The 15268-nt window shown below is 33.2% G+C and overlaps 1 protein-coding gene across 1 annotated transcript; it reads right to left on the bottom strand.

Moving 5' to 3' along the window:
* Positions 1–582: 582 nt before the first annotated feature.
* On the bottom strand, positions 583–9751 carry LOC124373966 (SMC5-SMC6 complex localization factor protein 1-like). The gene is made up of 5 exons (XM_046832274.1): positions 9589–9751; positions 6938–6997; positions 4141–4216; positions 1317–1505; positions 583–804 (listed from the first exon to the last, which is right to left on the bottom strand). The coding sequence occupies exons 1-5, from the start codon at positions 9646–9648 to the stop codon at positions 677–679; spliced, it is 513 nt and encodes a 170-aa protein (XP_046688230.1). The 5' UTR covers positions 9649–9751; the 3' UTR covers positions 583–676.
* Positions 9752–15268: the final 5517 nt, after the last annotated feature.

Here is a 15268-nt window from a genome sequence, read left to right as displayed (position 1 = left end):
AAGTTCCATTACCCTTCTCATCAACTCACTCTTTTAGAAACTGACCATTTTATAAATGAATTAAATTATTTAACAATTTACCTCCAAATTAAACTTTAGAAGATAACTACATAAGTTGTTTTTAGAAAGCGACATAAAAAATTGCTTATTGAAGCCTGTCCTTATAAAATTTTACATTTTTGTCCTGAATTAATTGTATAGAACTGTATCATACTATTTTAACTGTTATTATAATTTGTCAAAAATTCTGTAATACTATAAATTTTGTATTATATACTAAAAATGACGTGTTACATGTTTACAGTTGCATTGCAACATTCTATTGTAAACCTATGTAACAAATAAATAAAAATAATAACAGGGTTACGGAAAATGATCTGCAGCATTGTTACGAACAATGGAAAATTCGTATGAAGCAGTGTAGGGATCGAGGGGAGGAGTAGAATGAAGGGGTTAACATAAAATTGTAAATAACATTTGTTTTCAGCCCCAGTCCAGTTATTTTTAGCCACATCTATATAATCAAATCTAGTAATTTCAGCAAACTAAATCATTAGCATGCTAGTAAAATTAAATTTTAACTGTATCATAGAAATATTTTATCATAAAAATAGTCAAATGTGGGCACTATTATAAAAACTAACAATATATTTGGTTGTCTACAACCAATTTAGCCCTAAATAAGCATCTTACCTCCATGGTCCACCAACAGCTTACATAACTCCAAACTTTTAACCCTTACTGCTTCGTGTAGGGGTGTAGATCCTGCTTTATTCTGTGCGCCAATATCAACAGCACTCTTACCTATTAGCAGACAATAGTATATTAAAACAGCTACATGACTAACCTTGTATTAGCAAATCCTTTATGTAGAACTCTTACATCGTTCTGATCACAAATATAAACAACACTCCCACCTGTTAGTGGCAATAACAACATCTCACGTAAGTCAACTTCTAGCAACTGTGTAGAGCTTGAATTCTAACAATAACCACTATGTGTAGACCTGTGCTTTGCTGTTCTCGACATCAATATCAACAATCACAATAAGAAATTATATTAATGCTTATGAAATGCTAAATATTTTCATCATGAGTCTTTGCTGTGTTCATGTAAACAAGTAGTTGTGGTCTGTAATGTAAACAAAACATATTAAATCATTTGTTAACATTTTTGTGTATTTTTTATACGGATACAAATTACATTACTTAAACTGGTAATATGCATGCTTTCAAATACTTATTCATGTACACAAGTTAAATAACTATTTTTCTTGTCTCTTTACAGGAAAATAAAGAAATATGAATAGGTCTAACCAAGGAGAATCTGGTGTTGCAGTAGTAATTTAGTCTTGAGGACTGATGCGTAGATTACAGCCTTATGTAGGGGTGTGTAGCCATTGTTGTCTTTGGCGTTGATATCAGTCTCAGGCATGGCTAGCGCACTCTGTATTTCTGCAATGCTACTGTTTCTCCTTTGACACAGGATGTGGAGTTTTGTTTCCCCTATAAGTACATCTTAACATTACATTTCACAACAACTTCAGTATTTTGTAGCTGTGTTACAAACTTAATTCAAATATGCAAGAATAATTTCATTTTTTTTTCTATACACACCACATTGCTACAAGACTAAGTGCTAGCTTATTTCAGAACCGTACTCCGCCCTGGCTAGATATGTTGTTTGTTCCAAATATCCTCATGTACTATCTAACTTCAAAAAATCATATAATTACTTAACAAATAGTTAAAAAGTTTGTCCAAAGGTATGTTCTATATATGAAGATTGTTGAGGAGGACTGTATACAGGGGAAGGTTTACTGTGACATTAACTTGACAATAATAATATAATTGTTTTTAATAATATTATACAAAATGATAATACACAGAAACACACCCACACTATGGAAACAACAGCTAATAAATTCAAGGGTTGATGACACACTTGTTTACAGCGCAGTAACAGAACAAGAAACTCACAACACAGAAAGCGGCAGTGGACGGTGTATGGTGGGAGTGGCATAACCAATACCATCAATACCACCCTGACCCAACAACAAAGGACTAGTGTGAGCAAAGCCTATACGCAAAGATGTCAGGAACAGATCATGCATCAAGGAAGATATGATCTTCGTTTTTTATCAGAAAAACATGAGGAGTGTATATATATTTCTTGTGTTCGTGTGTATGTGACTGAACTCCTCCTAAACGACTGGACCGATTTTGATGAAATTTTTTGTGTGTTTTCAATGGAATTCGAGAATGGTTTAGATTCACAATTTGGTCCACTGGAAGATGTTTTTTAAATTAATTTTTCATTTGTAAGTAGTTGTTGATTTTGGAGTGTTTTACCTTCAATACGGCAGACTACGCTACGACACGTAATACAAATTGAACTGATACTTAACAGCTGTGAATACTTTCAGCTGAAGTTCATCAAAGAGGTAGAAACATTTGTTTACATTTAAAAATTAGAAAATTTATTATTGTAAAGTGTTTGATGAGTACTGTAATGCAGATTGCATAGAAAAGTTATTGCCTAATTTTAAAATTTGATTGCACCAATGATCAATAAACTATCTAATGTAACGAAAATGCTATTAAACGCCGTTATAAAAACAACCTCATTGTACAAAGCCGTGAATATTTGCAAATAAGGTAATCGAATTTGGTTAGATCAAAGGTAAATGAAAAGAGCCGAAAGAAGACGCTTTATGATAAAAATTGGTTTTGTTTATACATTTTCTTAATCGGAGCAAAAGACACTCCACAATAATACTGGAAATGTCTTACACAGAAATTTTAACAGACCGAATTTGATTATTTATAACCTAATTAGTTTATCGAGATTCATCCATATATTGTACTGAATAACTTCTCAACACCTAGCAAAAACCACAAAAAATAGAGGCAGGAAATATGGTACATGCCTTCATAATGCGCCCAAGAGGTTCACAAAGGAACGACTATCAATTACCTCAGGAGTGTTTAGAATGTGATAGAAAAAGAATACGTGCAAAAAAGTACTGTTTTTCAACAGGACATTGCGTGCGAAGGCGCGGGCAACTGCTAGTATATACGAGGTCTGTCCAAAAAGTATCCGACTGCCGACCAGAAGGCGGCTGCGGCGTAAGCGACCGGCTCGAACCGGTTATTGGAGGGGAGGGGCGGGCCTACTCCTTCCCATATTAGGCATTGAATACGATAACAGACACTCAGTGAGTCACAGCGCTCTGTTCCGTACAGTACTGCTGTGTGTATGCGTCGCATTTCAATATGACTGAACGTGTTGAGCAGCGCATTTGCATTAAATTTTGCCAAAAACTTGGCCATTCAGCATCAGAGACGATTACTATGATACGGAAAGTTTATGGTGACGTGTCTATGGGCGATACACAAATCAAAGAGTGGTTTAGGCGGTTTAAAAATGGCCGCATATCAGTGGAGAGTGATGACCGATCTGGCAGGCCTTCAACGGCCAGAAACACTGAAAATGTTGAACGTGTTCGTGCAGCAATTAATGAAAACCATTGATTGACCGTCCGAGAGCTGGAAGAAGATTTAAAAATACCAAAATCGTCAATTTGTAACATTTTACACCAAGATTTAAAAATGAACTGTGTTTCGGAAAAATTTGTTCCTTGGCTGCTGACAGAAGACCAAAAGAACTGTCGACTTGAAATCGCACAGGACAAGTGGCAATGCTCTAGAAAGTGGCACATACTGTGTAGATATTTTTTTATTTTTGAAAGCAGCAACAAAATTGTAGGTGCCAAGTTTCTATTTTGGGCCAGCAGGAAACTACAGAAAGTACCGACAGGTTGTAAATTCCTCTAGATCTTGGGTTTATATGGGTTAAATTTGGAACAATATGTACATTTTGTATTTATGCCGAATTTACCTTTTCTTATGTAGGCTACAGAATAAAATGCTAATGTAAACCATTTCCATTACTACTGTTTTTAATAGTAAAACATATTTCTGTGTATCATCCCAATAATTTAATATTCATATGTTATATTTGGAGCATTGTTCAGGTCAATATACTTTTATTTGAATAAAACACTAGGCGTAAAATACTGTACCGGTACAGGACATTCCCATGCTGGTTCTAGGTTAAAAAATTTAGTTTTTATCTTACCATATTGATTTTTCTTGGTCACTTTCTTGATGTCCACAAGTGATTTTCTGGTGATCACTCTCTTGTCACATTTTACCTAAATGACAGATTATTTGCTTAAAATAAAAATGACATTCTTTACTGTATATATGAAATGATTCTTATAAAAAACTAAGATAAAATAACAGATCATCTCTAAAAAATATTTTGAATTGATCATGCAAATGCACCTTCTAGAAGTCATTAAAACATAACCCTATGTTTTTGTATTTGTTTTTAAGGCATGTCAATTAAAATATGAATTGTACTAAAATAACACACTTTTAATACAACCCATTCTAAGATGGAATCCGTAAAAAAATTGTTGTACATTATGTATGTATATAGAATGAATTTTCTATTTGGCCTATGTGCTAAAACATGTTAACTGATTTGAATCACTTTTTAGTTTTTTACCATAGACTTGACTTGTATAAATGCATTACAAAGTTTACACTATTTGAGGTTCGACATGTCTTTTTCGATTACGCCCAATATGATTGCTTTTAACATTTTGTGGTGTTTAGAAAATGTCCAATCCTATAAAAAGTAAAAATGAGCAAACTGTGAGCAATACTGTGCCACCAGTTGATTTTAATGCATCACTGCATGTCTCCTACATCTACGCACAGCTGCTCAACAGTGAATGAACAGAGGATCATTAAATAATTGTGTGAAAACCTATAGATGGATAAACAAAGAAATTAAATATAATGATTTTGTAAATACAATTAAACATACAGTTTATACATTCCACTGTATCCCAATAATTTATTATTGCCTTGGGTAGAGCCAGTATTCAATTTTTAATTCATTTTTAAATTTGCAATATAACTAGAAACAATTAAAAATGTACAGTTAAATACTTGTATTTATAAAGGAATAAATTTATGAAACACTTTCATAAAAACTAAAATAATCATCTATAAAATTAAAAGTATACATACAACTTTTAGTCCTTAATATATAGCAATTCTCCTGTAACTACAAATTTCTTTAAACTATAACATTAATTCCATTTTTAATTTTGATTACGAATAATAACTTGTAGAGAATTAAACAAGCAATAATTTTTAGCACTGATAATGTAAAATCAATATATATTTAATAGGTCTTTGTTGCGATCCAGCTAGGTGCTGCTGACATTGTTGTTCCATATTAAGTTGGCTGTTTATTAAATTGTACTGAATGTGTACACCATGTTCATGTTGGTTTTGATTTGATTTGAACACCTTTCTCTTATTCCAATTGTAAAAATTATGTGGTGATTAGTTATAGTGAACGATATCTATAAGCACTGTTCAGTATACGCAGATATACCTGTTTTGTTTATTTTGATTAGACTACACATAATTACTTTGTGTTTTCTACAGTTACGCTATAGCTGTAACAAATAATATCAGAGACAGTAAAAGTGACAGTTTTATGGACTAATAATTCAGAAAATACTTACAATAAATCTAAAATAGAACTTTGGTAAAGAGTTCCATAATCTAGGCGTAGGTCTAAATGAAATTGAAGTTGCTATTCATGAATAATGGGGTGGGTATGTAATAAAGGCCTACACAGTGATCGTACTGGTAGAAATTTAACACATTCGCTGCGGCAAAAAGCATAATTAGGGTTACCGGATGCTGAAAAATTTTTATGTAGAAAAAAACTTCCCTTGTACGGTGGAAAGGCAGAATTGAAGGTCTAAATGACGTTTCCAGCCGAGTTTCCTGGAACTGTGACGTCATAATTTTCAGCCCCTACTGGGGCCGGCCGCATATTGTGCTGGTCCCATACTGTCGAAGGTTGTTACGAGCGCTCTGCTGCTGATATCACTTACTTGTTTCATTGAAAGTCCATATACACTGAATAGCCTTGCTCCAAATAATCCTTCAAAAAGTGTAGGACAACCCTCTAAGTATGCCCTACACCAACTGTACTGTAATGGGTAAAAGCGAATGAAACTGATCACACTAAGGCTTTGTATGTAGAGCTGCAAGGCGGCCCCATCTGGGGACGTCTGTTCTACGCGCGCAGGTCCGCCGTCCCCATATGGGGCCGGCCGCAGTGAATGTGTTAAACATTGCAAGGCCTACACCTAGCTATGACATGCAAAATGTTTGAATATTATGACGATGAATTTATAGTTATAAGTAAAAAGTGTGTGTTTTTACTTTTAGAAATAGTAAATCCTAAATATTATAAGTAATACATAACATAAAATCAAAAATAACCATCCCTTAACACCCAATTATATACATAATACCGAATCCAGCCAACATTGCCAAATGAAGTCATGCAGGAGGTAAATGAAGTAAAGAAAGTAACAAGTCAAAAGTTAAATATCCTACATTGCACCAAACATTTCAGTTTCACCTAGTAAAATAAAAAGAATTGCCATCCATTTGGGGACAACGTTTTGCCAGTACAAAGTCAATTTGATAGAAGAAAAATAGAAAGTTTTAATCTGAATTCCACTTTCCGTTATGTTTAAGAAATTGCAGATATTTTACCACTTTTACCTTTCTGGTCGGGTGACCACTGTTAAATTATTCATGAATGAATTCATAATAAACCATATATAACATGGACATGTATTTTTTATGATTACCACTTATTTCTTGTTGTAAAAATAGATTGCAGATCAGCACGAAAAACTACGGAATGACTGACAATAATCATAATTAAACTGAAGACAAAAGGTCGTAAAAACTACTGTATATTAAATTATATCAGTTCATGAGAATACCCAGAATAGGTAGGTTAAAAATAATAAATGTGTACTTACTTTTCTAACAGGTTTTTCCAACTTGACTGGACTCTTTACATGCATGTGAATAATCTCAACCTAGAAAAGTAAATTGAATCTGATAATATTCTTTCAAAAATACTCTGATAATTAAGAGTTTCAAAGAAAAAACAAGAATAATATCAAATTACTTTGATGATTGTTGACAACGTTGAATCATCTCCAAGTTCACACTATATGATGAATATCAATGTATAATGTAAAATAATTAAGGACTTTGGGGTTTGGTTGTCACTTGTATTATATTAAGTAATACTTTTGAAAGTCTGGTTATCCTAAATTGAAAACTTCTTGTATTGTTCAGTGATTAGAATTTAATAAATTTAAAGTAATTCACTCTATTAATAATAAATAAATTTACCGATAACCTGATAATTTGTCAGAGTATCACCATTTTCAATTTCAGAGTTCTGAAAAATCAGCTGGTGCACAATTCACGTTTTTTCAGTGTCCTAATCTCAAACTTTGTTATTGTTTCAGTAGAAGTAAATGAAAAAAGAAACGCAGCTGTAAACTTGATATGTAAACTTGATAGTATTACCCGCTTTAAATTAACACGTGCTGCTTAGCCTCAGGGGTTTCTCCGGACTGAACCTCCAATGATGAGTTACTATCTACCAGAAACTAAACAAAACAAGTAAATTATAATTTTTCAAATTCAAAAAGAAATTTATTTTACGCTTTTACATACATTAATTTAACTATTAGTTTGTGTTTTAAATGTAATTAAATTTATAAAATACTCAAAAATTTACATTAACAAACAGTAAGGTTCAATGTGTCTTACATCTTTGTATAAAATAAAAACAACCAAACACTGTTCTTTGACAGTTAATTTTAAACATAATTATCCTTTACAAATAATATCTACTGGTAAAATTTCTATTAAAATGTTAAATAAAATTAAAAGAGTTTAAATGTATTTACAACACAATCCTTTCATATATTTTTATTAGGTGTGAGTCAATTACAATTCATCAATTCTTAGCATTATCCAGGATTAACAATACTTCAGATCTTTCAATCAATTCTGATACCGATGTTTTCAAAGTATTTTATTACAAAATAATGAATAGAATAAACATAAGTGCCAAAAATACACTTGGAAAGTTACAATTTCACAATATCACAAATATTGATGTATGTAAACACCACTCTTGAATTCAAATAAGTCTATTCTCGCGTACGACTGCAGACTGTCAATACACAAATTACTAATTGCTAAAATATGTTTTTGTCATATGTTGTATATGTATACACGTTAACAGATAACTAAATTAAAAAATTATTGTGATTTTGTAAATAATATTTAGCTTGTAGTTTTTATTTTCTATGCCCAACTATGTTCGTATTTCGCCCTGTCTGTTGTGTCTATACAAAATGTCCACTTCTTAGCATTTGTTATATGTTTATCTTGTAATTTATATAAATGTCCTCTATAAGTATATGCATATATTTATATCTTAAAATGTTTTAGCACAGCTAAGGATGGTTTTAAAATATTGTCTGGTTACTCCTACGGTCCAGATTTACATTGGTGTTAACAAAATGTTTAGTTATTATTATTTATCATTACAGAGGGCAAACAGTTAGGTTTTAACACAAGAATTTAGGCAGAATAAGAAAAGCAGGCTTACGTTTACCAAATTGGAAGGACATTTCTCTTCTTCATAGAGTTCTTTTTGTTCATGACCCCATGACGAAGAAACAAAATATCCTTCCAGTTTGTAAAGTTAAACCTGCTCTTCCTATCAATCTAAATTCTTTAGTTACAATTAAGTTATTATTCTTAGAAATTATTTATACTCTACATGAATCAATACCAATTTTTTTTATTGGTATCAGAATTGTAATCCTGAGTTCTAATAAAAATGTTGATACTATTCTTAGAATTGGGCAATATTTTTATTTATTTGTGAAAAAAAAAAAACACATCAATCAGAATAGAATCAAGACCACAAAATTAGTATCAGGACAGGAATTGAATGTTTTTGGAATTGGTCCATTAATAATTTTTATTTTATTTGCTTTATACCTAAAAGCATGAAAACCGAGTTTAAAAATAAATAAACTTAATAAACTTATGAAAGGAAACCATTGTATGCAGGAGTGAAGATGCTAAACAAGATACCAGACCACTTGAAAGCTGGAGGCCCTGTGCTGATGAAGAGGAAGCTACAGAGATGGCTGCTAGACAAGGCTTTCTACACCCTAAATGAATTCTTTACTTGGGGAGACCCCACATAACACTGAAGAAGCTTATCTATTATACTAATTTGACTTAAATTTGACGCTGTAACATTTCTTGAAGAAATTGTAATAAAGGATATTGTCTATTGTCTATTGTCTATTAATACAAATTTAATTGGCAATGAAAGGAAAATAGGATTTCGGACATTTGCCATCCTTATATGTTACAAAAAGTATAAGTAAAAGTAAGTACATCTGTCCGGAATCCTTTCCAACCTTCCATAATCAATAATAAACTTTAAACAAGAATTAATAGGCATATTAAGTTTTTACTTAAGAGAAAACCAAGGCTTAAAATCCATAAAGACTAATATAATAATTAATGAGCATTTAAACAATAATCAATGTAAGAACTAAATGTAATATAACAGTTTACATACTAAAGCTGTGAGATCAGAGTCCAGTATCCGAATATTCAGTTGAAAGTTAACCCAAGTCATAGCCACTTTATACCGCAACCAAGGAGGCTGGATAGCGCGCAACCTTTGTAACTGGACACTGCTATCCCAATCTCCTGGAACACAAAGTTTTGGGGAATCAATCACTGTTATCTGACAAGGCAATTAAAAAAAAACAATAAGTAGTGATGTTGGTTTGAAAGCATCTTAGTTGTGCCAATTCTTTTGAGAACTGAAAAACAAGCTACGGATGAGATATTCGTTCCAACAAACAGATTTGCTAATAAAAAACTATTTCACAAATTTTAATGGAATCATAACTTATTATAGCTTGTTAAGCCAATGACCAAATTCAGCTGATTATTTGAAAAAAATCTGGTGTCTGGATTTTTCAAATTTGATCATAAGTAACATTCTTACTAAGAAACAAAATTTACATTTTTGTCTTTTTAACACTTAATATAGGATAAAGCAATATAATAACATATATCATAGTAGAGAGTTGATTATCCGAAACAATTGGTGCAGGAGGGGTTTTCATATAGTCGATGTTTTAGATAACTGAACATTACTGTAAAATAGGTCTAGGTTGTTGCTGAGGTTAGAGGAATGGGTGAGAAAGCAAAAAAAAAAAAAAACATGTTTTTGGACACACATAAGCACTTTTTAGGGAGATCTTATTTAACCCTGGAGAGGGCGCGTCACTGATCCACACGTACTAGGTCACGTGGTGTACAAAAGACCGCACTATGTATTGCTGTCTTTAAATCATTATAATTGATTAAATACTGCTTTATATACAATTCTTATTGATTAAAAGGATTTGGGAATAGAATAATTTTACTGAAAATGTGTTCAAATGTAAAAAAAATCATTTAATATTTTTATATACTACAAAACAAAATTGTTTTAATAAAAGTTTTTAGTATAAATGAGGAGATATAAAGTGTAGCTTTAAATAAACATTTCTACAAAACAAAATATGTAATTTAAAAGAAAGTAGATTAAAACAAAAATACACTTTTTTAACATAATATAAAAACCTAATAACCAACCGTAGGGTTTAATAATTGAATATCAAATCAAATCAAAAATTAAAAATAACTTACAAACTGCTACGGTAAACAATTTTTCGCTCAAACTTTTTACTCTCTTCACTCATTATCGTCTGTATCACTGACATCCCCTTCTGCAGCGGCACATGTAACACAAGCAAAGGATGTGTGTTCCCGGCAGATGAAGCGTTGACATTGAGGGCACTTCGTGCAACTCTTTCGGTTTTTGGCTCTTGGACAAAGAACACACCTTCCAGTTTCACGCTGATCTTCTTCGACTACTGGACGGGCTGGTTCTGGTTGGCCACACAGTTGCTGGATCCTTTTCCGTAGTAACACAGGCAGTCGTGGCATTCCTGCCCTTTTTATCATTTGAGGGTTACATAGATCTTTTCCCAGAGATTTTATGAAGTTTCTTCTGTCACCTGCGTCCTCAACGTTACTCCGCAATATCACAAAACTGTTGATGCCAGATATGTTCAGCATGGAGAAGAACACAGTCAATGGCCATCGGTTGCTTTTTCTGGAAACAGAGTAGGCTGCTTTCATTTGATCCACGGTGTCAACCCCTCCTTTGCATTTGTTGTAGCTGGTTAACATAATCGGTTTTTGTTTGTCACCAGTCTCCTCGTCTATAGTGTCACTATGATGAAATGTTGAGAGAAGTAACAACTTTATTGGACCTAGGCACATATGACAGTAATGTCATGTCACTTTGGTAGGCAAACAAACTTGAGTTTACCTTCCTTATTTTACTCTCTATAAAACATGGGGGTATCTCACGTTTATTTTTTTTCAATGTGCATACTGAAGTAAGACGGTGGTTTTGCAAAAGTTCTCTTGCCAGAGGTATTGATCCGTACCAGTTATCCATTGTCACATGGCGTCCGGTCCCTGAAATCGGAGCTATCAACCGAATAGCTACATCTTTTGATGAGTTGCTGTGCCTGTAGGGTCCTGGTGGTTGTCTTGCTGGATATATCTCCAAATTGGCAGTGTAATATGTCCTTGCATCACACAGTCCAAATATCTTTATGCCATAACGAGCAGGCTTGTTTGGTAAGTACTGCCTAAACGAACATTTACCACGAAATGCCTCGAGCATTTCATCAACCGTTACAAAAGCACTCAGTGCATAATGTGCTTGGCATTTGCTGACAAATTCCTCAAATACGTCACGTATTGGTGCAAGATTGTCTAGAGCTTTATGCTGTCTTCTGGATCTAATGTCATCAAATCTTAATGCTCTCAACAAAAACTTAAAGCGCTTCAAGGACATGGCTGACCTAAAATACTCAATGCCAAGACCGTCTGTTGACCATAAATCTTCTAGTTTTGTGTGAAAAGACCTTAACATTCCAGCCAGGTACAAAAGGCCCAGTACAGCGTGAATTTCGTCACGGTCTGTTGACTTTGCGTCTCTCTCTCTGAGAAAGTTTTGTCTATTTTTTTCAATCCAAATGTTTGTAAAATTTACAATTTTATACACAAATTTGTCTGAAAAAAAGAGTTTCCACCATTCAATAGGTGAAGTTTTTGTAGTGGCATCACCTCTTGGAGAAGGTAATCATACGCCAAGTCTATCACCTCGTGAAAATGTTGTAACGCCGTACTCTGCCTTGTAAATTCTCAGTGTTCATATGGGTATCCCATCTCGTTACGTTGTCCTTGCCAAGAATATAGTTCTCTCCTCTTCTTACATGACCTTGAACATTGAAATCTTCTTCATGGTCTGCCAAGTCATCAAGCGAAACTTCTGAATTTGTGTCATGCTCACTGTAATTCTCTTCATCTTCTGATTGTTCCGATCCTTCTCTCTCAATTGGATTTTCATAAATTGTTTCTATGGTATTCAATTGTTCAACATCCGGAAACAACTGTCTTCGTAAACGCTCTCTCTCTGCATCTGCGACACGAGCTTCTTCTATTTCCTCCCTTTCCACACTTTGCATCAATTGCAGTAAACGTCTCTCTTCGTCATCCATCATACACACAATATTACTCTAATATAATAAAATAACTTCTAAAACTGAACAACGATATTGCATAACCTAATCAGTCACGTGGTGTACAAAAGTCTGCACAACAGTTCACACTAGAGGGCGCGTGGTGTACAACAGACCGCACCGCTTTGAAATAGCTCTATACTGCCTCGTGTCCTTGACGAAACTGGCTGAGAACAATGGTACGCGCGGAGGGAGAGGTGGGGATAGATGTGCTAGTGGGAGGGGGAAGTGCGGGCTACGGGGTTTCTTTTATAAACAATAACGTGTCTCCTGCGGAAGTTTGAACACCACGCGCCCTCTCCAGGGTTAATGAAACAGTTAAACATGTTTTTGTTTACTTAAGCTTTAACACCTGTTTTTTTTGCTGCTAAGTCTCGTATGCATTATAAAGACAGCAGCTGCACAGCACCACATTCATCTTACTGCTGCAACCATTTAATGCCAGTCTCAAACCACACTAGTTGGCTTCTTCGTTGGTCGGACTTTTTTCAACCAAGACGTTGTCATCATCTTGATCATCGTCTTCATCAATGTCATCTTCAGACCCTTGTACCTGCGCTATTATGTAATCATCTGTCACCAGTTCATAGCTGGGATCATCCTCATCACCTTCTAGCCACTCATGAGGTTCTTCAGGTGGTGTAGGCCTAGTTTCAGAGTCAAATGTTGGGCAAAGCTTGTTCCAGACTATTTTTAGGGTAGTCTCTTTGACATGGTGCGCCTGAATTAGCACCCCCTGGACATAGCACCCCCTCGCTACTGACGTCATTTTGACGTCACGAAAGGGGGTGCTAAATCAGCACAGTGGCCGTGTCCAGGCCCTGAATAAACACCCCCTTGGAATACGGGGGTCCTAATTCAGCGCCTCGACCGTGTTCATGTGCTGATTTAGCACCCCCTTCGAATAGGGGGGTCCTAATTCAGCGCCTTGACCGTGCTCATGTGCTGATTTAGCACCCCCTTGAATCTGGGGGCTGCTAAATCAGCGTATTGATGAGATGAATAATTACTCCAACGGAATATAGTAATAAACGTTTAACCATATTGCGATTTATTTTTCAATAAAATAAAATAATATATATATATATAATTATTTATATTATATATATATATATAAATAATATATATATATATATAATTATTTATATTATATATATATATATATATATATATATATTGCAATGAGTATATTTACTGCATTGCTGTGGTTTACTTAAAATTTCAAAAACAAACAGTTCATTACCAATTATAAAAATACTATGCATCAAATATACTTAAGTAAAAAACTAGGTTCTAGGCATTCAAATACAGGTTTATTTTAAAGTAAAATTAATTTGAAATCGTGGTACGAACAACGCAGAGGAACTGATATTGCGTAAATCCGGCATGTGTAATAAATATACATGGTCAGAGATTATATCAACCTATTAACCACTTTAAAAACAATTATTTATTTATTTTAATTTTTCGAATACCAATCAAAAGCGGGAAAATTAGAACCGTGAAATTGTAATTTTGCGACGGCTAAGAGCCAATTATTTTTAAGGACGCATCATAAACTGAATTATACTATTTAAACTGAATAGTATAATTCAAACACACTTGACAAACAATTTAAATATTATTTTATATCTATAAGAATAAATATCATTCAGTTATATCCATATCAGTTAGTTCAACTATAATTTAAAAAAAAAAGTTGAAAACAATGTTAAAACACGTAGCAATAAATATACTACCGTATTTTCAAAAGCGTTATTGCTGTCAAAACATACATTTATATACTGAGTATTATGGATCTACATTGTTTAATTTCCCCTCTGTCGGTTAGTGTGCGTTTTTTTTTTTGTTGTTAAAAATGGAATATCTTGGAAAATCTCAACGAGTAGGTCACAATACAAAAATCGAGTAAACGGCAGCTCCAGAATATCTTATGCCAATCGTGCTCACATCTTAGTCCCTTCATTTAAAGTACAGGAAATACATTAATATCTGTTGCCAAGCAACTTTTTTTCTAATAAATTAAAAACTACTAGAGATATTGCAAATGTATCAACAATGAACGCCTTTATGAACAATGAAGGACAAAAACAAATGTCTTAATTAACAATAATAAACTGTTGTATTTATCATAAAGCTTCAATTTATTCACAATATATGTGAAAAAACTAAATAAAGTGACTAGGTTATCTGTTATATATTAAGAATAATAAAGAACAAGAAAATTCGTACAGTAATATTCAGACAATAATGCTTTTATAGATGACAAAATCAAAGATAAGCGGTTTTATTGGAAATACATCTGATTGTCGCTTGACTAAATTTTCGTAAATAAATATGTCCTAAAACAACAGATATTAAAATAAATTCATTAAACATGAAATATATGATTGTATTCTATCCTTAGATAGGCCTGAAACATGTATTTCAAATGTTTTGCATAATATATCACAAAAATAAAAGAAATAGGGATAAGATACTCTAAAGTTGATATTAATTTATTTTCACGAACCATGTTTTTTTACAGTAAAGATGCTCTTAATGAGTTATTTATTATTAGTTTGAAATAGTATTTGAGTAATTAGATTTGTGATACAATCC

This window comes from Homalodisca vitripennis, unplaced genomic scaffold, assembly GCF_021130785.1.
Source record: "Homalodisca vitripennis isolate AUS2020 unplaced genomic scaffold, UT_GWSS_2.1 ScUCBcl_6843;HRSCAF=14241, whole genome shotgun sequence".
NCBI lineage: Eukaryota > Metazoa > Arthropoda > Insecta > Hemiptera > Cicadellidae > Homalodisca > Homalodisca vitripennis.
The sequence above is the reverse complement of the archived record's forward strand: the minus strand, read 5'-3'. Positions and strand labels throughout refer to the sequence as shown.

Bases quoted from the DNA above. Each gene is read 5' to 3' on its own strand.
- LOC124373966 (XM_046832274.1), bottom strand. From the start codon at position 9,648: ATGACTTGGGTTAACTTTCAACTGAATATTCGGATACTGGACTCTGAT. The intron at 6,998-9,588 runs GTATGTAAACTG...TTACTTTTCTAG, and splicing joins ACTCTGATCTCACAGCTTTA to GTTGAGATTATTCACATGCA. The intron at 805-1,316 runs GTTAGACCTATT...GTCTGCTAATAG, and splicing joins GCAACACCAGATTCTCCTTG to GTAAGAGTGCTGTTGATATT.